Here is a 25,966-nt window from a genome sequence, read left to right as displayed (position 1 = left end):
CATGCTTTTGGCCCTCTTTCACTCTCTCCTTGGAATCCAGATGTTTCAGCCCTTTTTACTTCTGAGGTAGTAGAAACAGCTTCCAGCTGCTAGAGCTCTACTGATGCTTCTCAGTAGCAGAATTAATACTATTTGAATGATGTGATGTACTGACAAACCACTTTCACATTTATCATGTCATTTTATCTTTATGCTCACCTCCAAATGCGGTAAGCAAAGGTTATCCCTATTTCATGGATGAGGTAACTGAGGCTCAGAGAGGCGACTTGCTCAAGGTGACTCAACTAGTAAATGGCAGAGATGAGACTCAAATGCAGGTCTGATTATTCCAAACTCCTTGTTGCCTCAAATGAACTTTTTTTAAAAAAGATTTTTATTTTATTTTTTTAAAGTACTCTCTACACCCAACACAGGGCTCGAACCTACAACCCAGAGATCCAGGGTAGCATGCTCTACCGACTGAGCCAGCTAGGCACCCCTCAGATGAATTTCTTTGACTCTAGAAGTTCACAAATGAAATAAGGAGACAGGGAGCCAGAATGTCTTGAATCTGGAAGTAGAGAGGGTGTTCTCTCCTGGGGAGAGGGGAGTGAAGCAGAGCCAGGGTTATAAAACCACACCCCCTTGGGGGACTGTGGCAGACTGGTACTTGGGACACCCAATGGAAGACTGTGAGGTCAGGGGCGGGGCTAGCTCCAGGGGGGCCCCAGGAGCCCCAACAGCAGTTCAGAGCATGCGGTGTCCAGGAGGAAGCTACAACCGGTGAGTGGTTGCTTCTCCCCAGCTGAGACTTTCCTCCCATTACACCCCCTCTTCTGTTCACTTCTTGCCAATTAGTAGCCTTCTCCCCGAGGTGCCCAGCAGTAATTCTCCCAATAAGGGTCCTTACTCACAGTGAGCCCACACTTAGGAATATGCCTGCTGAGACACTTAGGTCTGTTGATCTCTTAGTATCTCAGTTCCCAGTTCTCTTCTTAAAAGCCAACGTGGTAGTTTTGATATGTGATAAATTTCCACCTTGTTTGGACTCTATCTATTCTTTGCTTTTGGTTTGTGGGAAACAAAATTAAACCATCTCCTTACCCTAATCTGGAAAGGAAATACCTCCCCCTCTACCGTTCCCATTTCCCTTTCTCCCACTTCCTCAGGGCTCAAAACCTTCTCCAAAATCTCTCTCCATCCTTGAGTTGGGAACCATCTCTTCTGTGGCTTGTGCACCTGTTCTCTCAACCCACTGGAGGGGATTCTTTGGTCTCTTCTAGGTCCTTCTCTGAGGACATGTTCTAGAAGTTTCAGCCGTAGGGAGATAATCTATTGATGCCTCAAAGAGCATGCCCTTCTGCAGCTATGACCTCAGTCTTGCTGCCCTTTCTGCCTCTCAGGACTACTCAACTTCATGTGATGGGCTTGGGGTGGGGGTGAGGGGGTGGCACGCTAGCTTTCTAAACTCTCCCGTGAAGCAGTGTCGTGCTCCATCCCTAACTGCCAGGGCTGACTGGGTCTTACGGTGATTTCTTTGTCTGGAAAGAAGACAGCCTGGCCTGCTCCAAGGTCTTTCCCCACAGAAAGGCTTGGAGTAGCATAAGTATCAACCTCTGCTATCTTTTAAGTCAGAGACTGCTAATTGACTGGACCCATCTTACACCAGCCTTAAACCCACCATTTGATATGGTTGCTAACTGCTTGGTCCTTACTCTTTTAAGTCCCGAATTTGGTCTAATTTCCATTCTCCTGCCATCCCCACCCTCATCCCTACCCCCTGGTCTGTTGATTCTAGGTAAGCTCAGATCCTCTCTTGGGTTAGTTTATGTGCCTCATTCAGGACACAGAGAGCTCTGAACCTGCAACTCACTCTTTCTCCCCTCACCTCCACAGGCTTGAGAATATGCCGTTGCTCTCTTCCCTTTCCACCATGGACCCCACACTGTGGCCTTTCTTTCAGATCCTCTGAGATTGGTACCCAGGCAAGGCACGATGCCCTTGTTCCGGACAAGACTGCCTAGCCCCTACAGCTCTGATCGGCTGGTACGGCTAGCAGCCAGGCTCCGGCCAGCATTATGTGATACCCTGATCACTGTGGGGAGCCAGGAATTCCCTGCCCACAGCCTGGTGCTGGCAGGTGCAAGCCAGCAGCTGGGCCGTAGGGGCCGCTGGGCTCTGGTGAAAGGCATCAGCCCTTCTACCTTTGCCCAGCTCCTATACTTTGTTTATGGGGAGACTGTAGAGCTGCAGCCGGGGGAACTGGGGCCCCTTGAGGAAGCGGCCAGGGCCTTGGGGGTGCAGTCCCTGGAAGACGCATGCAGGAGGGCTCGATGGGATGGGGTTAGAGAGCTGGGTCCAGGGCTGAGGGAACATCAGGAGGAGCCAGAGAAACCCACAAGGGATTCTGAAAGAGGACTAGGGGGACATGGAGAGCAGAGACCAGAAAAATGTGTTAGTGCTCGTAGAATAGAATGGGAGACACTGCATGAGCAAAGGCCACCAAGAGAGAGCCCTGAGAGAGCAGAACCACTGCAGGAGGGTGAAGGGGAGGAGATGAGATCAAAGGAGAAACTCAAGCAACCCCCTCTTGGCCATGGGGGAATAGATGGAAAGCAAGAAGTGATTATGTGGGTGACAGAGAGCCCAGGGAGTTCTGATGAAAGACTTCGGGAGTTCCCTGGCCCCCTTCCCCCACCAGGCTCCCTCCAAAACAGCGTCATTCCTAGGCCCTGCTGGGCTGAGACCCCTTGGTTCGGGGAGGGCCAGCCTGCCCTGTGGAGCATCTTGCTGTTGCCACCCAGATATGGCACTCCCTTCTCTCATAGCACCCCCATCACTGGAGCCTGGCAGGAAGTCTGGCCTCAGGACCAGAGGTGAGTGAAGAGCCTAGTGGAAGACCTCCCTGGCTGGGAGGGAGTGGCTCAGGATAGGCAGACAGTGATGGGTGGAAGGGGTACCACATCTCTTTACTGTACATTTCCTGAGCTGGTGATAGGACAAGAAGCTTTCATCACAGGGGAAGTCAAAGCCGAGCCCCTGAGGAGGACTCCTGACTCCTCTCTCCCCAGGATGGGTTTGGCCAGGTTTTGCCAAGGCTAACTCTTCCCCACCCCATCCCCAGGATCCCACTGTCCCTGAACCCTGAGAAAGGTCTCTGGAACCACAGCCAGTTGGCCTCCTCCAGTCCTGCCCCAGGTAAGCCCCTCAGTGACCTGTACAAATATTATAACATGCTCTCTCTCCTGAGGCTGGGGCTCCAGAAGTCCAGCTTGAGTAGGGCACCAACTTCACTCTGCTCTCTCCAGGTTCCCTCCCCCAGGGCTCCGAAAAGCTCAGCCCTGGGGACACGGAAGACTGTAATCAGAAGCACACAGGTGAGTAGGGTGAGGGCACCTTTGCCTTCAGTCCCACTGTACCTCCTGATGTCTTGCCTGGGAGTACCAGTGATCCAGCTCTGGGATTCCCAGCCATGCTTTTTCTGTCCCCACAGGTGCACTTGCAACCTGTGTGAGTCAGGTGAGCACAGCAGGCCCGCCTCGCCAACAACCTCCCCCACCCCCTCCTGCTCGGTCTCGGCCCTATTCTTGTTCTGTATGTGGAAAGAGGTTCACACTCAAGCATCAGATGGAGACACACTACCGAGTCCACACAGGTATGGGCCCCCCGCCCTCGGTGAATTATCTGCTCCCTTACAAACTCCAGTCTGTCCCTGAGTCCTTCACTGGTTGCTTGGCTCCCACACAATTCCTCTGTCCAGTTGCCCAGATCACCCCCTAGGCCAGCCTCCGCCCCTTCTTTCCTTCACCGCCCTCCCCCTCCACTTGCCCTAGGAGAGAAGCCCTTTTCCTGCAGCCTATGTCCCCAGCGCTCCCGGGACTTCTCAGCCATGACCAAACACCTGCGGACGCATGGGGTCGCACCCTACCGCTGCCCTCTGTGCCGGGCGGGCTGCCCCAGCCTAGCCTCCATGCAGGCGCACATGCGCGGCCACTCGCCCAGCCAGCTCCCACCTGGATGGACCATTCGCTCCACATTCCTCTACTCCTCCTCTTCAAGGCCATCCCGGGCCTCGACTTCTCCCTGTAGATCCCCTTCCTCCACCACCTGACGGTGTCGGTACCTTCTCTGGCTTCATCCAACAATAAAATTAAATAATGAAAGACGGGCCGCCGGGCTGGATAGGCTTCTGACCCAGCACCGCAGGTACGGCAGCGTAGCACATTTGGCTCCAAGAAGCACTGCAGCAAGGGCGCCGAGACCTTCTCCCAGATGACCGCTGGCCCTATGAGCCTGGGCAAGCGAGTCCGTGTGGGGTGTGGGAAGTGAAGTCTGCACGAGTGAAAATTAACTGTGCGGGGACTGGCGATCTTATCACCAAAATAAAGAGTTTTCCTGTGCCCTCCTCTCAGGACAAGCCGAGTCCAGACTTCAGTCTGTGCGCAGGAGAGAGGGAAGGACAGCCTTGCCTCTTGTCCTGTAGCGGCCCCTGGTGGCCGTGCATCCACTGTCAGCGGGGCGGGGCGGGGAGCACCTCCATCTCCCGGGTCTATCAGTCCTCCCCCAGAGGTAGGGGCCTGCGAGGGCCGCGAAGTCCAGGCTGACTTAGCAGCAAGCCCTGTGGGGGAAGCCTGTGAGACACTAAGTTATTCGCCCCTTCCACAGCAAGCAACGGCGCGCAGGGTCTGAGTCTGGGACCCCCAGTCCAGGACTCGAGAAACGCGTGCTCTACCCTGCTTTCCGCCACCCGCCTCCACTCCTTGAGCACAGGGTCTGCAAAGCCGGGGTCTTTCAAGCACCTTCCCTCCATGCTGCGCAGAACGACCGCCGGGTCGCACCTCTAACTGACACTAATCCTTTGCCGCGGCCCCTTTAGCAGCCCACGCCTCTTGCAGTCGCAAACTTCATTTCCCAGTGTCTTTGGGATTTCCCAGGGTCCGAAGCCACTGCACCCTGGGAGTGGTAGTTCAAGCGTGCCGCTGGCCTCTACAGAAACCATGGGAGGGTTCTGCGGCGAGAACCACACTTCCCGGCAGCCCCGGAGATGGCTTTCTGAACTCTAAAGTCCCAGCTCTCGCGGCCCTAGCTCCCGGCGGAAGGAGCGAAGAGGCCGGACTACATTTCCCGGGGGCCCCTGCGCTTTACCCCTCTCGGGCCGCAACGCGGGGTCTATGCTCTTCAGGCGCGGTCTAAGGGTGACGGCCGACTGGTTTCGGACTCCCGCTCCCGTGGTGCCCCGCGCGTGGTCGGCCCAGCCCCCGGCTCCCGCTAGCCCCGCGGCGGCGCTGGTTGCTGTCGTGAGCCGCAGCCGCCCCGCCCCACCTCTCCCTCCCCTCCCCCCGGCCCTGCGCACGGGCCGCCCCTCCCCCCGCCTCCCCGGCCCCTCTCACGGTGCCAAGATGGCGGCGGCGGCGGGCGGCGGCAGTTGCCCCGGGCCTGGCTCCGCGCGGGGCCGCTTCCCGGGCCGGCCGCGGGGCTCCGGCGGGGGCGGGGGCCGCGGCGGACGGGGCAGCGGAGCCGAGAGAGTGCGGGTAGCTCTGCGGCGCGGCGGCGGCGCGACGGGGCCGGGCGGAGCCGAGCCTGGGGAGGACACGGCCCTGCTCCGTTTGCTGGGGCTCCGCCGGGGCCTGCGCCGGCTCCGCCGCCTGTGGGCCGGCCCGCGCATTCAGCGGGGCCGAGGCAGGGGCCGGGGCCGGGGCTGGGGCCCCAGCCGGGGCTGCGTGCCTGAGGAGAGCAGTGACGAGGAATCCGACGATGAGGTGAGGCAGTCAGAGGCGTCCCCAACGCCGGGCGGGGCGGAGGCCGGGGGGCTTCCAAGGGTCTGGGTGGCCCCGAGGGGTGGCGTGAGGAAGCGAGGTTCTCAGGGTCCTTGCGGAAGGATGGTGGGGCCCTGCGGATAGGCCTGGGAGGAGATAGGCTGCACGGAGGTGTCGGTGCAAAAGGCCTCCGAAAGTGGGTAGAGAAGCCGGGCTGCAGCTGGGCACTTGGGCCCGAGGCACATCCTGCTGAAGTGTCCTGGGATGATGATCTTGGTAGTTGGCAAAGCTATGCCAGTAGAGGTTTGAGCGAGAAGACTGTGGGTACCGCATGCCCAACCAGTGGTGGTTGACAGCAGCAGCGTGGCTTTAGTGGACCTAGGCTAGGGCTCTCTGGGCTCTTACCTGTAGGCTGCTCCGCCTGGCCTTACAATTTGACACATCACTGGTTTCACCAGTACCCTGATTCTTTCCCTTAAGGTGGAGGGATGGTAGCCTGGTGGAAGGCTTCCTCTCAGGGTCACAGATTGAAGAGAAATGGAATAAAGGCTGAGGCTGGGAACTCTAGCAGGTCTGAGTTCAGCTCAGGATTTATTCTCAGCCTCCCAGAAAAGTCAGGAAGGTGTGGGTTGTATTACTTAGGACAGTGTGTAGTAACCTGAGGGCTCAGAGTAGAACCTATTACAGTAAACCATTTGAAACACACACCCCACTTGGGTGCCCCGTTCCCATCTTCATTCAGGAAGAAACTACATTCTGAGAGTGAGTAAACAAGTCCCGCCGTTTTCTGAGTTAGAGGATGAGGGAATCTGAGGGTAGTGTTTACTTCCTGGCCTGGGAAGACCCCGTTCTCTTCCCTTTTGGGCCAGTGAACCACTGGTGGCTGTGCTGATGTGGTTCGGCACAGGGAATGGGGGATCAAAATACCCTGTGCCTCTGTTCCTAGGGAGAGACCCTGTTTTCTATTTTTCTCACATCTTCCAGCTTCTTAAGTTTTTGTGTAAATAGGTAGGGGTATGTTAAGAGGGAAACTGGGGATATATCTCCATACCTGAGTCTCAGGTGAAATGAGGGCCTTGGCACTGACTGCTGTTTTTCCCCTCCACCTCTGGTCCCCTAAATCAGGAGTTTCAGGGTTTTCATTCAGATGAAGATGTGGCCCCCAGTTCCCTGCGCTCTGCGCTCCGATCCCAGCGAGGTGAGTGATGGGGAAACTCTACCTCTGTAGTTTTACAGGAATGTGATTCTTGCTCTTTGTGTCAGCTCTTCCCTGTTCCGCTAGAGTCTCCATCAGTTACAGAGTGTGTTCTGTGTTCAAGCCCAAGCTAGGCTGGGCTGTGGGGGAAACAGACAAGTAAGACTTAGTCCTTGCCTTCCTGGAGTGCCTTCTTCAGTCTGCAGGGCTAGCTTGACCCATCTCCCCACACCTATTCTCCTTTTAGGTCGAGCCCCCCGAGGTCGGGGCCGCAAGCATAAGACGACCCCCATTGCGCCTCCTCGCCTAGCAGATGTTGCTCCTACCCCCCCAAAGACTCCTGCCCGGAAACGGGGTGAGGAAGGCACAGAACGGATGGTACAGGCACTGACTGAACTTCTCCGGCGGGCCCAGGCACCCCCAGCCCCCCGGGGCCGGACATGTGAGCCTTCCACTCCACGTCGGTCTCGGGGACGGCCCCCAGGACGGCCAGCAGGCCCCTGCAGGAAGAAGCAACAAGCAGTAGTGGTGGCAGAAGCAGCTGTGACAATCCCCAAACCCGAGCCCCCACCTCCTGTGGTTCCAGTAAAACACCGAACTGGCAGCTGGAAGTGCAAGGAGGGGCCCGGCCCAGGACCTGGGACCCCTAAGCGTGGAGGACAGGCTGGGCGAGGAGGCCGTGGAGGTAGAGGCCGAGGCCGAGGCGGGCTCCCTCTCGTCATCAAGTTTGTTTCAAAGGCCAAAAAAGTGAAGATGGGACAGTTGTCCTTGGGAGTTGAATCAGGTCAGGGTCAAGATCAACGTGAGGAAAGCTGGCAGGATGCCCCCCAAGGAAGAGCTGGATCTGGACAGGGAGAGGGCCCCTGCTGGAGGAAAGAGCAAAAGCTGGAGGAGGAGAGAGAGAAGGAGACAGAAGAGGAGAAAGGCAAGGAGAAGGAGGAAGAGAAGGTAGAGGGAGCTGGACCTGAAGAGATGATGCTGGCGGAGGAAAAGGAAGAGGCAGAGCTGCCATCCCCACCCTCGACTCCTCCAGAGCCTCCAGCCCCTGCAGCCCCTGCAGCCCCTCCACCCGCTCCACCCCCTCCACCCCTTCCGTCTCCTCCATCTCTTCCACCCCCTCCACCCCCTCCACCCCCACCGCCCCCCACCGCCCCCACCACCCCTTCCACCCCTCCCTCCTCCCTCAACTTCTCCTTCATCCCCACTGTGTCCTCCACCACCCCCAGTGTCCCCTCTGCCCCCACCATCACCTCCACCACCTCCTGCCCCAGAGGAGCAGGAAGAATCCCCTCCTCCAGTGGTTCCAGCTACATGCTCCAGGAAGAGGGGCCGGCCTCCCCTGACTCCCAGCCAGCGGGCAGAGCGAGAAGCTGCTCGGGCAGTGCCAGAAGGTACTCCTCCCACTCCAACCCCCAGCACCACCACGGGAGGCCCTCTGGAAGACAGCCCCACTGTGGCCCCCAAAAGTACCACCTTCCTGAAGAATATCCGGCAGTTTATTATGCCCGTGGTGAGTGCCCGCTCCTCCCGTGTCATCAAGACACCCCGGCGATTTATGGACGAAGACCCCCCCAAGCCCCTAAAGGTAGAAGTCTCACCTACTCTGCGGCCTCCTGTTGCCATGTCCCCACTCGCCCCCCCAGAACCGGCACCAGCTCCCTCTCCACCGCGTGCCCCAACTCCCCCCTCTACCCCAGTCCCGCTTCCTGAAAAGAGACGGTCCATTCTAAGGGAACCCACATTTCGCTGGACCTCACTGACCCGGGAACTGCCCCCTCCTCCTCCTGCTCCTCCACCGGCCCCACCTCCACTTCCTGCCCCTGTCACTCCATCCCGGAGGCCCCTGCTCCTTCGGGCGCCTCAGTTTACCCCAAGCGAAGCCCACCTGAAGATCTACGAATCGGTGCTTACTACTCCTCTTGGGGCCCCTGAAGCCCCTGAGCCAGAGCCTCCTCCCGCCGATGACTCTCCAGCTGAGCCTGAGCCACGGGCAGTGGGCCGCACCAACCACCTCAGCCTGCCTCGATTTGCCCCTGTGGTCGCCACTCCTGTCAAGGCCGAGGTGCCCCTTCCTGGGGCGCCAACTCTGAGCAATGGGCAGCAGCTTCAGCCTCAGGCTCAGGCTCAGCTACAGCAGCCCCTACAGGCCTTGCAAACCCAGCTGCTGCCCCAGGCGTTACCACCACAGCAGCCACAATTACAGCCACAGTTACAACTGCAGCCACAGCCGCCACCACAGCAGCCGCCACCACTGGAAAAGGCCCGTGTTGCAGGCTTGGGTTCCTTACCACTGTCTGGTGTGGAGGAGAAAATGTTCAGCCTCCTCAAGAGAGCCAAGGTGCAGCTGTTCAAGATCGATCAGCAGCAGCAGCAGAAGGTGGCGTCTTTGTTGCCGGTGAGCATGGTGCTTTGGCCAGGCTCCTGCACCCATCGTCCAGCCTTGCTTCTCTTAATTCTCCTTAACTGCCTGTCTCCTCAGTCAGCCTCCAGTATTTCAGGGAACGCTCAGAGCCAGTCCTTTCCTGTCTCTCAGCTTCCTATATTCCTTCCCTGGCCCCGTCCCTCCCCCACGCTAGTCCGCTGGTCCTATCTTTCCTCACTTTCCAGCCTCTGACCCTTTTTATTCCCCCCACCAGCCGAGCCCTGGAGGGCAGATGGAGGAAGTCGTGGGGACTGTCAAGCAACTCTCAGATAGAGGTTCTGTCAGGTCTGAAGATGAATCGATGGAAACTAAGAGAGAGAGACCGTCGGTATGGAGTGGGAGGAAGGCCCTCTGAAGAAGGCTGGTTGCAGGAGCACAAGGGGCTACTTCCACATGTATTCCTGGTTTCTCCTCCCCTAGGGCCCCGAGTCCCCCGTGCAAGGCCCCCGCATCAAACATGTCTGTCGTCATGCTGCTGTGGCCCTAGGTCAGGCCCGGGCCATGGTGCCCGAAGACGTCCCCCGCCTCAGTGCTCTTCCTCTACGGGATCGGCAGGACATCGCCACGGAGGGTAGGGGCGGGTGTGTTGTGGGAAGATTTGACAGCTGTGTCAAGTTTGGGGGCGAGCAAATGCACCAAGAGCCTAGGAGGGTGGGCGCTGAGTTGGATGCTTGGGGCAGGTGGCAAGTGGGTTGGAGTGCTGGGTCTTAGAGCAGATTTGGGGCACCAGGGACCTGAGCACTGTGGGAAAGTGGAGACCAGAGGGCCAATTGAATGGGATCTAGGTAAAAAGCCTAGTGGCTTTGTGACTCCATTCCTTCCTCTGCGTTACGCTAGATACGTCATCAGCATCTGAGACTGAGAGTGTCCCATCACGGTCTCGGCGGGGAAAGGTGGAGTCAGCAGGGCCTGGGGGAGACTCAGAGCCTGCCGGGTCTGGAGGGACCCTGGCCCAAACGCCCCGGCGCTCGCTGCCCTCCCATCATGGCAAGAAGATGCGGATGGCACGGTGTGGACACTGTCGGGGCTGCCTGCGTGTGCAGGACTGTGGGTCCTGTGTCAACTGCCTGGACAAGCCCAAGTTTGGGGGCCCCAACACCAAGAAGCAGTGCTGTGTGTGAGTAGCCTGGGCGGAGCCTCTGTTCCCACCCATGGTTGTCAGTCACCCAGGCCTCCTGCCCCGCCAGAGCAGTGGGATTGGCATCCTTGTGGAGAGCTTCCTCTCTTCCCCCAGACCACCAGTCCCCTACCCTGGTGACGTGCTGCTCCCCTCCCCAGATACCGGAAGTGTGACAAGATAGAGGCTCGGAAGATGGAACGGTTGGCTAAAAAAGGTAACAGGACTTGAGGAGTATTTCTTTATACAACCGTGTTTAGATCCGTGGTGTGGAGGAAACTATGTTTTCTTTGTTCTCTTCCCCTTATCTTTGCAGTCTCCTACCTTTGTTGTCTTTCCATCGTGTGCTTTCATATCTCTCCTGTACTCGTTCTCTTCTGCCCCACTTCTTTTTGGCTTTTGTCCATCCCAGTGTCCCATGTCCCTGGCTGAGCTCAGATCCTACTAAGTCCCCTGTTCCCACAGGCCGGACGATAGTGAAGACGCTGTTGCCCTGGGATTCCGATGAATCTCCTGAGGCCTCCCCTGGTCCTCCAGGCCCACGCCGGGGGGCGGGAGCTGGGGGGCCCCGGGAGGAGGTGGTGGCCCCCCCAGGGCCCGAGGAGCAGGACTCCCTCCTACTGCAGCGCAAGTCAGCCCGGCGCTGCGTCAAACAGCGACCCTCCTATGATATCTTCGAGGACTCGGATGACTCAGAGCCTGGGGGTCCCCCTGCTCCCCGGCGTCGGACCCCCCGAGAGAATGGTGCGAATTGCTTGTTGCTTCCCCTTTCAGCCCTTTCAGTTAGTCCCGTGTCTTTTGTGTAGAAGGGGCGGGGTTCCCAGACCTGGGGCCCTACCAGTATGTTAGAGAACATAGCTGACTGCAAGGAAAGGAGGTAGTTTGGTGTGGATAGGGAGAACTGGTGCGTGAGGTTTTCACTAGCTTATTGAGCCGGGTCATCCTAGTGGGTCTTAAAGATGGCCCTGGGGATCCAGGTAACATTAGGGGGTTGTGGAGAAAGGGGAATAGGGAAGGAAGAACCTGACCTATTTAGGGTGAGGAACCTCTAAATAGGGGAACCTCACCATTTATGTGTCCTGCCTAGAGCTACCAGTACCAGAACCTGAGGAGCAGAGCCGGCCCCGCAAACCCACCCTGCAGCCTGTGTTGCAGCTTAAGGCCCGAAGGCGCCTGGACAAGGTCAGCAAGGCCCCACACCAAGAACCCTGAGCCCCGTGGAAGGCATGGCTCCTGCCCTTCGGGAGCTTCCTAGCAAGTCAGGGTAACGGACTCACCTGAGTGCCGTGTTTTCCACACCAGAGGACAGGCCCTGAGGGGTAAGGCAGGCCTGTCCTTCTGGAAAGCAAAGTAGGATCTGGGCAAGAGACAAGGCTGGGCAGACTGGGGGAAACAGCAGTGTGGAGGGAAGTCTGCAGAGGGTGAGCCTTGGTGGCCTTCCGATCACCACCTCCCTTTCTAGGACGCTCTGGCCCCTGGCCCCTTTACTTCTTTTCCCAATGGTTGGACTGGAAAACAGAAGTCCCCTGACGGAGTGCACCGGGTCCGTGTGGATTTTAAGGTATGGCATTGAGGAAGACGGTCTCAAGGACCATGTTTGGAAGAAACTTGATTGTATATGAGAAACCAGGGCTTTAAAGAAGAATTTGGCTTGTGTTTCTGGCTGCTCTCTGACCTGTGTCCTCTCTTCCCCTCAGGAGGATTGTGACCTGGAGAACGTGTGGCTGATGGGCGGCCTCAGTGTGCTCACCTCCGTGCCAGGGGGGCCGCCAATGGTGTGCTTGCTGTGTGCCAGTAAAGGCCTGCATGAGGTTGGATCCCCGCCTTTTCCCACAGCCCCTCAGGTCTCCATTGGCCCTCCTTGCCTGAGTTCTTGGGCCCTCTCAGCAGGGTCTCATCCCTGGCCTCTTGGCCTCACACTGTGCCCATTGTTCACTCTCCCCACCCCCAGCTGGTGTTCTGCCAAGTCTGCTGTGACCCTTTCCATCCGTTCTGTCTGGAGGAGGCCGAACGGCCCCTGCCCCAACATCATGACACCTGGTGCTGCCGCCGCTGCAAGTTTTGCCACGTCTGTGGGCGCAAAGGCCGGGGATCCAAGGTTTGGGCACGGGAGCCGTGCGAGTGGGTGGAGGCATGGAGGAGAGGGATGTTCTTGTGTCAGTAGGTTCTGCCATTGTTGTCTTTCTCGAACTTCCCAACAGCACCTCCTGGAGTGTGAGCGCTGCCGCCATGCTTATCATCCAGCCTGCCTAGGGCCCAGCTACCCAACCCGGGCCACACGCAAACGGCGCCACTGGGTGAGACACGAGGCCCACGCCCCTTGCTTTGGAGCTCTAATTAAGGCTGCTACCACCCCCAGACTTACTCTAGGCCAGGGCTTCCATGAGGAGGGAAAGGTCAGAGGTCCTTGTGAGAGTTTATCTGATAAACAGCATTTTCTCTTCTGAAATTTCGTATAAACGAGATTTACGTGCAGAACTTATAAAGGATGATTGCAGGGGCTCATGGATTCCAAGGTCCTGGGCTCAGAATCCCCTGCTCCTGCCTGATCTCCACTCCTCCCTGTCTCCCTGTGCCAGTCTCCCCACTTCATTCCTCTCCCTCCTTCCTCCTTGCTTCTCTTGCTCACTTTTTTTCCTCTTACCTGTCCTTTCTCATTTGTCTCCTGCCTGCCATCCAGTCTTCTTTGCCCATCTCCTCCCACTGTACCCCCCAACACTGCTCCAGGCTGCTCCCCCTAATGTCACCCTGCCCCCCCCGCCCCCAGATCTGCTCAGCCTGCGTACGCTGTAAGAGCTGTGGGGCGACTCCAGGGAAGAACTGGGACGTCGAGTGGTCTGGAGATTACAGCCTCTGCCCCAGGTGCACCCAGCTCTATGAGAAAGGTGGGGACCTGTCAGGGGACCTGGGCCCTGGGGGACACCGGGCAGTGGGCCAGGCTCCTAGACAAGCAGGACAGATGTGTTTTTCTAGTGGCTTTGTATCCTCCTCTAGCCGCGGAACCTTTCCTTCCATTCATGGTACTTTCCCACGAAAGCCTAGCCAGTACTTCAGATAGAGGGACATACTTTCTCTGAGGACAGTGGGAGTGGGGGGGCCTAGATCCCATTGTTGTGGTGGTCCCTGACATGTCCCCTGGATCCTCAGGACTCTACTGAGCACTTTGAGAACCCGGGCTTTCCCCATTTGCTCAGGCAGCATATTTAGCAAGGTTCTTTGTGAGGCATTGGGGTCACAGGGTTAAAAGAGGCTTTATTCTCAACCAACGATTTGAGAATAGTAGGGACCCAAGATGGAACATAGCAGAGGCAGCCCTCACGGCAGCCAAGAGGTGGTGGCCCCAGAGAGACCTCCAGGGGACAGGTAGTGGCCCCAGCTTCTCTGACTTGCCCTTTTATTCCCTTTTCTGCAGGAAATTTCTGCCCAATCTGCACACGCTGCTATGAAGACAACGACTACGAGAGCAAGATGATGCAGTGTGCACAGTGTGACCACTGGGTGCACGCCAAGTGCGAGGGACTCTCGGGTGAGCAGCAGAGTGTCTGGGCTGCTGCCTCAGCCCTGAGGGGGTCCCTGTCCTACCCACAGCACAGGCCCTTATGGGACAGGTGGGCTTAAAATCCTTGGCAACCTCTAGGGGCTGCTGAGAGCCAACTCTCACGTCCTCCCAAACCATTCTCTCCTATCCTACTTTGGCTGTTTTAGATGAAGATTATGAGATCCTTTCTGGGCTGCCAGACTCCGTGCTATATACCTGCGGACCGTGTGCGGGGGCCACGCACCCGCGCTGGCGAGAGGCCCTGAGTGGGGCCTTGCAGGGGGGCCTACGCCAGGTGCTCCAGGGCCTACTGAGCTCCAAGGTGGCGGGCCCATTGCTGCTGTGCACTCAGGTCTGGGGGCTCGGGAGGTAGGGGGGTGGGGCCAGGCCCAGCACCAGCCCTGCTGACTTCCTGTCTCTGCAGTGTGGGCAGGCTGGAAAGCAGCTGCACCCGGGGCCCTGTGATCTGCAAGCCGTGAGTCGGCGGTTCGAGGAAGGCCACTACAAGTCCGTGGTGAGTGGGACACAGAGGAACAGGTGGGTGTCAGGAGGAGGGGGGTTGGGGGCGGGGTGGGGGCTCTGATCCTGACAAGCTCCCTTACAGCACAGCTTTATGGAGGACATGGTGGGCATCCTGATGAAGCACTCAGAAGAAGGAGAAACCCCAGAGCGCCGGGCTGGAGGCCAGATGAAGGGGCTCCTACTGAAGGTGAGAACTTTGGGGAAAGCCTATAGGGTGGCTTGAATGGAAGTGGGGAAGAGAGAGTGGGTACTTCAGACCCTGCCCCCACCAACTTGCCTGGGGAAGCCAGTTCTTCTCATTTTGTTAACCCACTCCCCAGCTGCTAGAGTCTGCGTTCGGCTGGTTCGACGCCCATGACCCCAAGTACTGGCGACGGAGTACCCGGCTGCCGAAGTGAGCAAGGCTGGGTAGCAGGAGGGGATCTAGGGGATGAGGGCAAAAGCAAGGGCACGTGGGAATCCAGGGTCAACCTGGGCTGAGAATGGACGAGGAATAGAGTTAGCATCTAGAGGGCGGTGGAGCCAGGAGGAGCGTCCTTGGGGATTCTAGGTCAGCAAAAACTCAGATTGTGCGGTTAGCCCGCTTTGTTTCTACTTTGTGCAAGGTAGTGTTGGGGACAGCAATGAGTTAGCCATGTTTGGGGGGTGGGAGTTGAAGTTGAACAGGCACATTAATGCCTGATAAGCCAGATTGTCAGGGTGGTGATGGGAAAGTCCAAGGGGATATGAGAGCCCAGAGAAGGTTCCTAGGGCCTAAGACTTTCCAGAAGAGATGATAGCTGAGATGTGGAAAAAGAGTTATTACAGACATGAGGAACAGCATTTCACGTGTCACAGGTGGCATGGGGGGGCCCCGGCTCATTTGGGAGACTGGGAGAAATGCCACATGGAGAGAGGACCAAGTGTGTCATGGCATGTTTAGGCTAAGATTTGGGTGGCCACCCATGTTAGACGTGTCAGATGCTGACCCTGCCTGTCCACAGCGGAGTTCTTCCCAATGCCGTGTTACCTCCATCCTTGGACCATGTCTACGCTCAGTGGAGGCAGCAGGAACCAGAGACCCCAGAATCAGGGCAGCCTCCAGGGGACCCCTCAGCAGGTACTGGGAAGTGGGGGCTGGAAGCCAGGGCCCCTGAGTTGGTGGAACAAACTCTAGGTCCTGATTCTGGAACTTCCCTTTCCACACCCCTTCCAGCTTTTCAGGGCAAGGATCCAGCTGCTTTCTCACACCTGGAGGACCCCCGTCAGTGTGCGCTCTGCCTCAAATATGGGGATGCAGACTCTAAGGTGAGGGCTACCATGTGAAGTCCCAGGTTTTGGGGCTTAGTCCCTGGGGCCTCCCCTCACACCATTTCTCCTCTGCCCCCAGGAGGCGGGACGGCTCCTATACATTGGGCAGAATGAGTGGACACATGTCAACTGTGCCATTTGGTCAGCTGAAGTGTTTGAGGAAAATGATGGCTCCCTCAAAAACGTGCATGCTGCTGTAGCTCGAGGGAGGCAGATGGTGAGAGCCCGGGCCTAGAGAGGTGGGCAGCCCTGGGGTCTCAGGTAGGGCCCCCTGCAGGGGAGACAGCTCCTGTTTCACAGTCTTTACCCCAACATGTCCTTTCACCGCTGGTCCTGGGTGTCATTTTTTGGTTGTCCCAGGACTCTGGTGCTGCAATGATAGCGGCTACCCCCCCACCCCCATTTGAGCTTGAAGTCTGGGAGATTAAAAGTTGGAAGATCTTTTGTTGATTCAACCTGTTCTGGATGCTTTCTATGCAGTGTGGCACTTAGCTCTTACCGTGTCCCTATGAGATGAGGTATTGACTGGGCTAGAACCTCTCCTCACCAGTGTGGGACCTGGGTTAGGTGCCATAGGATGCCTCAGGATTAGGAAGTGAAGCACAGGGGATATCTACTTGGTGGGAGGTCAGTGAAGATTAAATGAAATGATACAGGTTTCACATTAAAATGGTGTGAGAGGGACATCTGGCTCAAGTCAGAAGAGCATGCAACTCTTGATCTCGGGGTCTTGAGTTTGAGCCCCACGTTGGGTGTAGAGGTTACTTAAATAAATATTTAAGAAATTACGTGAGAAAGATGGTAAATGCTGCTAAGTAAGCGTTAGCTGTTGTTATTTTTCTCTCTACTGCAACACTCTGCTTCAGAAAATTTGAAGTAGGTTTGATACGCACCTGGCATTGGATGCATCTAGGGAAGAGGTTATGTTTGGTGAGTGCCTTTGCTATGCGAGGTGCTGGGCTAGACTGGGGCCCAAGCAGAGTCTCACAGACAGTGATGCTGAGCATCAGACCCTGGTCTCGGTCACTGGCTTCTCCCGTCAGCAGCCCCTTCCACCCGCAGCGCTGTGAGCTCTGCCTGAAGCCTGGAGCCACGGTGGGCTGCTGCCTTTCCTCCTGCCTCAGCAACTTCCACTTCATGTGCGCCCGGGCCAGCTACTGCATCTTCCAGGACGACAAGAAAGTTTTCTGCCAGAAACACACAGACCTGCTGGATGGCAAGGTGAGTCAGGACCATGGGGGAGACAGCTCCACACTGCTCTCTCTTTTTCCACTCATTGGCCCCTTTAGCCCCTCAGCCCTTCCCAGCTACCTCTTGGTGTCTCCCTTGTTTTCCTCAGTCCTTGAGCCAGGCACCCAACTGTCCAGTCCTTGCGTCCAGAGCCTTCCCTCACAGCCCCCTCGCCCCCCCCATCAATCCAGCAACCCCATTTGCCACCCACCTCCCAGGAGATTGTGACCCCCGATGGGTTTGATGTTCTCCGCCGAGTCTATGTGGACTTTGAGGGCATCAACTTTAAGCGAAAGTTCTTGACGGGGCTCGAACCTGATGCCATCAATGTGCTCATTGGTAAGCCTCTTGCTCTGTACCCTGGTCTTCCTGACCCTGCCTGGCCCCACCCTTCTGATCACTTCTTTGCACTATAGGTTCCATCCGAATTGACTCCTTGGGTACCCTGTCTGATCTCTCGGACTGCGAGGGACGGCTCTTCCCCATTGGCTACCAGTGAGCAGCCCAGGGGGCCTGGGTGGGGTTGAAGGACTCCAGGACTGGATCCCACTTTCCAAGTTGTCCTGACTCTCTTGACCCACACACCCACCTGACAGGTGCTCCCGTCTGTACTGGAGCACAGTGGATGCTCGGCGGCGCTGCTGGTATCGGTGTCGTATTCTGGAGTATCGTCCGTGGGGTCCAAGGGAAGAGCCAGTTCACCTGGAGGCAGCAGAGGAGAACCAGACCATTGTGCACAGCCCTACCCCTTCCTCAGGTATGGGTGTTGGAACTCCCTCATTTCCTTCCCTGAATGCTGCCCTCAAACGGTTTCCCACTACCAGGTTCCCCTCTCCCCTAAAGATACTCTAGGTGTTTTGTCGTTCTTCCGTTTGTCATGGTGTCAGCAACTGATAGCATTATGTGCTAGGGACTGTGCTCAGCATTTTGCAGGAAGTGAGGGAAGAGCACCGTGCTACCTACTTGTGGGGGGTGGCAGCTTCTGGACAAACAGATAATGTTTATGGCCACCTGACTTGGGGTTATGTGCTCCCGTGGTGCTCCTCACAGCCTTACAAGGAAGGTGCAAGCTCTGCCGAACTGCAGCTTAAAAAGGGCAGTTGCTCTCTACGTAACACAGTGGTGGAATCAGGATTCAAACCGAATTGGTCCCCTCATAGCTGTACCAGTGCTGAGGGACGTAGCCAAGCGCTGGATGGCACACCTCAAAGATTGGGCTTGGAGAACAGTAAAAGGAGAGGTTGTGAGCTGAAAGGGAGAAGGAAGAGATTCGGATTATGTTTGCAGAAAAGGAGTTTGTGCCAGGTTCCAATATGAAGTGGCGAGGGGAGGAGGGTGCAGCCACCCTGGCTGGAAGCAGGGGAGTGTTGGAGGCGGCAGCAGAGATTTGTTCTCACAGATCGGGTGGAGCCAGGTAATGGGGAGCCCCAAGCGCCAGCATGAGGCGGATGTGTTTGATGTGGCAGGGATGCACAGTGCAGGTGAGAAAGTGGTAGGACTGGCCCTGCTGGAGAGCGCGCAGTGCCCCTTGTGGAATGTGGGGCCTGAGTCAGAGAACAGTAGGCAGCCAGGAATGGGGGAGATGGCAGAGATGGGTGAGGAGGAGTTACAGAGGGACCCTGACCCAGGTGTGTGTGGACATTTTAAAGAAACCACAGAGGGGTGTGGAACCTGGGTGATGACTGGGAACCAGTGCACATTGTGACCAGACCATTGGGTGGGGGTGGAGAAGCCTTGGTTGGCTCAAAAGAAGGGACGGTGTGTGAGGAGAGGCTTTGACAGGGTCCTTGTCATTCCTGATGCCATTCTCCTGCCTCTTTAGAACCCCCGGATCATGTGGACCCCCCGCCAGATACAGATGCCCTCATCCCTGGAGCTCCTGAGCACCACTCACCTGTTCAGAACCTGGACCCCCCACTTCGGCCAGATCTCAGCATTGCCCCTCCTCCAGCCCCCCGTTCCTTCTCAGGGGCTCGAATCAAAGTGCCCAACTACTCACCATCCCGGAGGCCCTTGGGGGGTGTCTCCTTTGGACCCCTGCCCTCCCCTGGTGAGTACCTGGGACTGTTGGGGAGACGGGGTGGGTGGGTGAGGCAGGAGCTTGTGGCTGACACTGACCCTTCCCCCCAACAGGAAGTCCATCTTCTCTGACCCACCACATCCCTACGGTGGGAGACCTGGACTTTCCAGCTCCCCCCAGACGCTCCCGTCGTCCCAGCCCCCTGACCCCAAGGCTGCCACCGTCGCGGCGGGCCTCTCCCCCTCTCAGAACCTCCCCACAGCTCAGGGTGCCCCCTCCTACCTCAGTCGTTAGAGCCCTCACACCTACCTCAGGGGAGCTGGCTCCCCCTGGCCCAGCCCCGTCTCCTCCACCACCCCCTGAAGACCTGGGCCCAGACTTTGAGGACATGGAGGTGGTGTCAGGACTGAGTGCTGCTGACCTGGACTTTGCGGCCAGCCTGCTGGGGACTGAGCCCTTCCAGGAAGAGATTGTGGCCGCAGGGGCAGTGGGGAGCAGCCACGGGGGTCCAGGGGACAGCTCAGAGGAGGAGGCTAGCCCTACCCCCCGCTATGTCCACTTCCCTGTGACTGTGGTGTCTGGCCCTGCCCTGGCCCCTGGTGCCCTCCCTGGAACCCCCCGCATCGAACAGCTGGACGGAGTGGATGACGGCACAGACAGCGAGGCAGAGGCAGTCCAGCAGCCTCGGGGCCAGGGGACTCCTCCTTCAGGGCCAGGAGTGGGCCGGGCTGGGGTCATCGGGGCTGCAGGGGACAGAACCCGACCTCCTGAGGACTTGCCGTCAGAAATTGTGGATTTTGTGTTGAAGAACCTAGGAGGGCCTGGAGAGGGAGGTGCTGGACCCAGAGAGGAACCCCTCCCCCCAGCACCTCCCCTGGCCAATGGCAGCCAGCCTTCCCAGGGCCTACCCCCTAGCCCAGCTGACCCCACTCGGACGTTTGCCTGGCTCCCTGGGGCCCCAGGGGTCCGGGTATTGAGCCTGGGCCCTGCCCCCGAGCCCCCCAAACCCGCCACATCCAAAATCATCCTTGTCAACAAGTTGGGGCAAGTGTTTGTGAAGATGGCTGGGGAGGGTGAACCCGTCTCACCCCCAGTGAAGCAGCCACCTCTGCCCCCTCCCATCCCCCCTACAGCCCCTGCTTCCTGGACTCTGCCCCCAGGACCGCTGCTGGGTGTGTTGCCAGTGGTAGGGGTGGTCCGCCCCGCCCCACCCCCACCCCCTCCTCCACTGACCCTGGTGTTGAGCAGTGGACCCCCCAGCCCACCCCATCAGGCCATCCGCGTCAAGAGGGTGTCCACCTTCTCTGGCCGTTCCCCACCAGCGCCTCCCCCAAACAAGACTCCCCGGCTGGAGGAAGATGGAGAGTCCTTGGAGGATGCCCCCCAGGGTCCAGGGCTTAGTGGCAGCGGGTGAGTGAGTGTGCTGAGTCTGGAGGAGGGTGAGAGGTGGGCAGGGGAAAGCAGCTCAGCCTTCTCGGGGTTCCTCCCCCAGGTTTAGCCGAGTAAGGATGAAAACGCCCACAGTGCGTGGAGTTCTTGACTTGGATGAGCCTGGGGAGCCCACGGGGGAGGAAAGCCCAAGGTGAGTAGCCAGTCCCCTTTCCCTGGAGGCTCTAGGACCTCTGTCCCTTCCTTTTTCTGACAGGTCTCTCCTTACAGGCCCCTCCAGGACCGGTCCCCTCTGCTGTCACTCCCAGAAGGTGGTCCTCCTCGGGCCCCTGATGGTCCCCCCGACCTGCTGCTTGAGTCCCAGTGGCACCACTACTCAGGTAGGAACCGGCCTGTCACTCTGCTTCCCTGCCTTGTGCTTGCCTTAGTTGGGTGGTGGTCAGTTCAGAATCAGGCCGCTTCCAAAAACACACATCGCACGCCCACCTGGCTATGAGCCCGAGACTAGGTGTGAAGAGTTCTAGAGATACTCTCAGGGAGAGTGTGACCCATGGCAGAAACAGTCATGGAGAGGAAGTTTCAGCTCCATGTAAGAGGCCCTTCGAAAGTACCCGTGCAGCATGCCCAGGAGCCCGGAGGTCAGCTTCAGAACATAATCTGCCAAGGTCAGAGGGTTAGGTTCCTAGTAAAGCTGAGCAGCTGGGGGCGGTGGGGGGGCTGTCAGAATGGGATGGGATTCAGAGCCATGCAGCTAGATAAGAGCACCTGGGTGCCAATGAGGATAGAGCTCACCTAGGACCCGGAGGGGCAGGAACAGTAGGAAGGAGATCACAGGAGAGTGGTGTCCCAGAGGCCCTGGGAAGGGAATAGTCGGTAGTCCTAACTGCCTCAGAGAACACCAGGCATGTGGGGTTTAGGATTGGTGTACCGGCTGGGAAGGATGCTGTATCAGGGTCCAGAATTGAAGACTGTGGTTGATGAGGAAGCCAAAACAAGACTTAGGCATCTTGCCAGCAAGGTTGCGTAAGGGTCTGAGGGGAAGGCAGCAACCTAGAGGGGTTTGTGTGAGGGCTGAGACAGCAGAGCCACGGAGGAGGGGGAAGGGGGCTTGTGGATGGAAGCGGAGGTGGGAGGAGGCATGGTGGTTGGGTTTGAATAGGAGACTGCTGCGTTGGGGGAAAGGTGAGGTTAGCGCACTGGCAGAGACATCAGGACACAGGATGGGGGCACACAGAGTGGATTGGGCTGCCAACCTCAGTGAAGCTAGGAGGGCGGTGCTGTGTTGGTTACAGAGGACCGCGGCAGAGGGGTAGGCTACAGCCAACCAAGCTGGCAACTGAGCAGCCTGAGGCTCGGAATTTCTCCTGGCCCGAGTCCTGTCCACATGTGTGGATTCTCTCGTTACGTAGTGCTGAGTTACTGAGCGTGGAAGCGGAGCGAGGTAGACAGAGACTGCTTAACTGAAAGACCGCATATGGGGGTCAGAGGTGGTGTGAAGTTATGGCAGTGACCATGACGGACAGGTCCCCACCCTTAGGGACCACGCCACATTTTGGTAGAGGAAACAGACACGTACATTAGCAAGTGTACTGCAGCTGAGAACGAGCACCGTGAGAAAGAAGGCAATGAGGGCGCCTGGCTGAGGCCCCTGTAGTCAGCCTGTCGGGTTCAGGGAACAATGGAGGTGAGGATGGGGCAAGGGCAAAGAGGAGGTAGAAGAAACTGTCAGAGGTGGATGCAGGGGCACTGAGGCCTGGAGATGATGTGGGTCGCACAGCAAATCAGGTTTAGAGGCATGCCTAGGGCTGGGAGGGCACGCAGTCAGGTTGGCGCAGAGAAGTGGTGTGGGGAGAAAGTCCGGCCACAGTGGGTCCTGCCTCTCTCCCTAAAGTGTACTCCACTCAAACTTAGGTTCCCCCCACGCCCGCCCCCCAGCCGTGACAGTCCTCAGTCCACACCCTGCTTAAGCAAGCAGCAGCATTTGCACTGATTTCCCTCCTTGCAGCACTTCCTTCTCTGGCTTCCAGAACTCCACCCCTCTCCTCACCAATCTAGTTATACCTCGTCATTGCCCCAGCCTGTCACTTTGGCATGTCCCAGGGCCCTGGCTTTGACTTCTCTATCTGTACTCTCAGATGTTCTCAGCTACTGCATGGCTCTGGATCCCATCTCTAATTCCGACAGCCCCCAGATTGGTTGCTGGGCTCCTAGATCCTGCCACCTGTTTGCCGTCTCCCCCAGCAGGTTGCAAGGGCAGGTTCTCTAAGGGGAATTTCAGACTCAGCATGTCCCAGACTGAGCTCTTGACCTTCACCCCAAACTTGTTCCTCCCTCTCCCTCATCATCTCAGTCATCGGCAGTTTTATCCTTCTGGGTGTTCAGGTCCCAAACCTGAGCTGTCCTTGACGTTCCACTGTCTCTCATATCCACATCTCCTATAGCAACAACTTCTGTCTTCTATGTTTTCCAAATCTTTGGTCCCTGAGAGATCCCTTAAATAGCTCATAAGATACACGTACTTGACTCTGTGGTTAGGGACCTATATAATAATAAATTTGCAGTATTTATACAGATATGCTGTGTATATAAAAACACATGTGTAAAATGCACCTCTCTGGTATTTTAAATTCTCTGTGAGAGAAAGAATGAGGGGTGTAGATGGGCATTCTTGTAAACTGGGTTTGAATGAACCAGAAGTGTGTCCTGCAGAGCCAGGGCACTCCAGGCCCCTGTGTAAATGCTCATCTAGCCAAGAACTCCTGTAGAAAAGGGACCACAGGCCCTGTAGAAAAAAAAAAAATGTCCAGGGGCGCCTGGGCGGATCAGTCAGTTAAGTGCCTGACTTTGGCTTGGGTCATGATCTCACGGTTTGTGAGTTCCAACCCCGCATCAGGCTCTCTGCTGTCAGCATAGACCCACTTCGGATCCTCTGTCTCCCTCTCTCTCTGTCCCTCCCCTGCTTGTGCTCGTTCTCTCTCTTCTCTCTCCAAAATAAGTAAGTAAACACTAAAAAGAATAATAATGTCCATCCTGTAGGGTTCGCTGGGTAATTAGAGCAGGAAGAGAGCCACCGACCAAGTATCTGTGCTTGTGCAGGGAGAGGAAGGGAGGGTGGTGGGGAACCGGGGATTCTGGAGTCCAGGAGTGGTGACCCTCACCTACTGTGACCTGCTGCTTGGGATCAGGTGAGGCTTCGAGCTCCGAGGAAGAGCCTCCATCCCCAGAGGACAAAGAGAACCAGGCCCCCAAACGGGCTGGCCCACATCTACGCTTTGAGATCAGCAGTGAGGATGGGTTCAGCGTGGAGGCAGAGAGCTTGGAGGGTGAGTCGGGAGTAGTGGTGACGGAGGGCAGGTGTCTGGTGGAGCACCGTCCTGACTGCTCTGGCCCTGCTCCCTCCTCAGGGGCATGGAGAACTCTGATTGAGAAGGTGCAAGAGGCCCGAGGGCACGCCCGCCTCCGACATCTCTCCTTCAGTGGTAAGTGGGGAGAGCCCACGGGGATGCTGGAAGGACTCCCAGAGGACAAGGTGGGCCTCTGCCATGACCTGTGTGTCCTCACCTTTGACTCTCCCCAGGAATGAGCGGGGCAAGGCTCCTGGGCATCCACCACGACGCTGTCATCTTCCTGGCAGAGCAGCTTCCCGGGGCCCAGCGCTGCCAGCACTATAAGTTCCGCTACCACCAGCAGGGAGAGGGCCAGGAGGAACCACCCCTGAATCCCCACGGGGCAGCCCGTGCCGAGGTCTATCTCCGGTGAGAGGTCTGGGGAGCCCTGTGGGAGTTCTCAAGCATGGGAGTGAAGTCTGTAGAGATTGGAAACTGAGGCCTGGGAGAAGATGCCAGGCCACTCCAGGAATTATTCCTAAAGTTCACATCGGAAGAACGAACCCCCTCCATTCCCCTTTTCTCTGTCTCCAGCGGTAGCGGTATTTCTTTTGTCAGCGGCAGGCCCAAGCCAATGGGTAGGTTAGGTGGCATCTTTTTGAAGGAATGGCTGTGATCCTCCCTTCTTTCCTCCTCTCTCTGCTGCAGGAAGTGTACCTTTGACATGTTCAACTTCCTGGCCTCCCAGCACCGGGTGCTCCCTGAGGGAGCCACCTGTGACGAGGAAGAGGATGAGGTGCAGCTCAGGTCAACCAGGTATGGAGGGCAGGCCAGGGTGCTGGGGGTGTTCTGGAAGGGTCCTAAAGAGGGTGACCAGGGGCAAGAGAGGTCATTCCTGGGTACCAGCCTGTGACACTGCTGACCCCACCAGACGTGCCACCAGCCTGGAGCTGCCCATGGCCATGCGCTTTCGCCACCTCAAGAAGACATCCAAAGAGGCTGTGGGTGTCTACAGGTTAGTGGGGTTGGGGGGGAGGATGCCCCTTGGGTGGATGGACAGGTGCCCTGGTGTGGGGCTGCCTTGGTTCTGTCCCCCTGCCCCCTGAGCTTCCCCTTGCCTATCCTACCCCACAGATCTGCCATCCATGGGCGGGGCCTGTTCTGTAAGCGCAACATCGATGCCGGCGAGATGGTCATTGAGTATTCCGGTATCGTCATTCGCTCTGTGCTGACTGACAAGCGGGAGAAGTTCTACGACGGGAAGGTGGGCTCCCCCAGGCCGTGGGAACGAGGGGATAAAGTGGGGCTGATCCGTGGGAACGGAGCACCTGACTGCCCTATCCTATCCCCGTAGGGTATCGGGTGCTACATGTTCCGCATGGATGACTTTGATGTGGTGGATGCCACAATGCACGGCAATGCTGCCCGCTTCATCAACCACTCGTGTGAGCCCAACTGCTTCTCTCGAGTCATCCACGTGGAGGGCCAGAAGCACATCGTCATCTTCGCCCTACGCCGCATCCTGCGTGGTGAGGAGCTCACCTATGACTACAAGTTCCCCATTGAGGATGCCAGCAACAAGCTGCCCTGCAACTGTGGCGCCAAGCGCTGCCGTCGGTTCCTGAACTGAAGCCGTGGCTGCCCACCACACCCCCTGCTGCCATCTTGCCCCTCGTCTGGGGGCTCCCTCGTCCCTCCCAGAGCATCTCACCCCCACCCTCCTGTTCAGGGTGGATGTGGGCATGCAGGTGGCAAAGGCCCTGCCTCCACCCCACCCAGCAATCGCCCCCTTCCTGCCCTGGGGGCCCAGGATGTAGATACTGTACAAAGGTTTCTAAATCCCTTCTTTTCTATGCACTTTTTTATTTAAGAGGGTGGGATCCCAGGTGGGAACCTCCCGTAATAAAGTCTGTCAATGTTTGGAGAGGTGGTGTTCCCGTTCGTGTGGTGCTGGGGGCAGGTAGGAGCTCCCGTTTCGCCATGCCTTAGCCCGGGAAGCCTGTCAGCCTCCATAGAAGGGTGAGGCTATCACTCAGAATTACAAGTAAATTGTGAGGGTCTGTTAAGGCTTCGGAGCAACAAATGCTCAACATATTCCCAGTTAGAATCCGGCTGGGCCCCCGTGAATGAGCTCTCCCCAGGGTAGCAGGGCCATTTCTCGGGACCATGGGTGCCCAGAGGC

At 57.6% G+C, this 25,966-nt stretch overlaps 2 protein-coding genes across 2 annotated transcripts; both read left to right on the top strand.

Annotated features, from left to right (window-relative positions):
* The first annotated feature begins 711 nt into the window (after positions 1–711).
* On the top strand, positions 712–4,393 carry ZBTB32 (zinc finger and BTB domain containing 32). The gene is made up of 6 exons (XM_047078232.1): positions 712–762; positions 1,876–2,855; positions 3,104–3,177; positions 3,288–3,356; positions 3,473–3,634; positions 3,813–4,393. The coding sequence occupies exons 2-6, from the start codon at positions 1,975–1,977 to the stop codon at positions 4,088–4,090; spliced, it is 1,464 nt and encodes a 487-aa protein (XP_046934188.1). The 5' UTR covers positions 712–762; positions 1,876–1,974; the 3' UTR covers positions 4,091–4,393.
* Positions 4,394–5,363: 970 nt separating this feature from the next.
* On the top strand, positions 5,364–25,708 carry KMT2B (lysine methyltransferase 2B). The gene is made up of 38 exons (XM_047078231.1): positions 5,364–5,738; positions 6,861–6,933; positions 7,178–7,963; positions 8,082–9,325; positions 9,567–9,680; positions 9,773–9,923; positions 10,190–10,469; positions 10,631–10,686; positions 10,935–11,213; positions 11,557–11,651; positions 11,932–12,030; positions 12,167–12,280; positions 12,421–12,567; positions 12,671–12,766; positions 13,237–13,354; positions 13,882–13,995; positions 14,175–14,359; positions 14,432–14,521; positions 14,612–14,716; positions 14,850–14,923; positions 15,513–15,628; positions 15,725–15,816; positions 15,899–16,036; positions 16,882–17,040; positions 17,268–17,388; positions 17,466–17,544; positions 17,646–17,806; positions 18,872–19,099; positions 19,183–20,479; positions 20,562–20,651; positions 20,729–20,838; positions 23,644–23,781; positions 23,863–23,937; positions 24,036–24,213; positions 24,493–24,600; positions 24,716–24,799; positions 24,919–25,048; positions 25,139–25,708. The coding sequence occupies exons 1-38, from the start codon at positions 5,379–5,381 to the stop codon at positions 25,412–25,414; spliced, it is 8,160 nt and encodes a 2,719-aa protein (XP_046934187.1). The 5' UTR covers positions 5,364–5,378; the 3' UTR covers positions 25,415–25,708.
* Positions 25,709–25,966: the final 258 nt, after the last annotated feature.

Source organism: Lynx rufus, unplaced genomic scaffold (genome assembly GCF_022079265.1).
Source record: "Lynx rufus isolate CCGP_SWC_20201006 ecotype Redwood Valley unplaced genomic scaffold, mLynRuf1.p SCAF_16, whole genome shotgun sequence".
NCBI classification, from domain to species: Eukaryota; Metazoa; Chordata; class Mammalia; order Carnivora; family Felidae; genus Lynx; species Lynx rufus.
The sequence above is the reverse complement of the archived record's forward strand: the minus strand, read 5'-3'. Positions and strand labels throughout refer to the sequence as shown.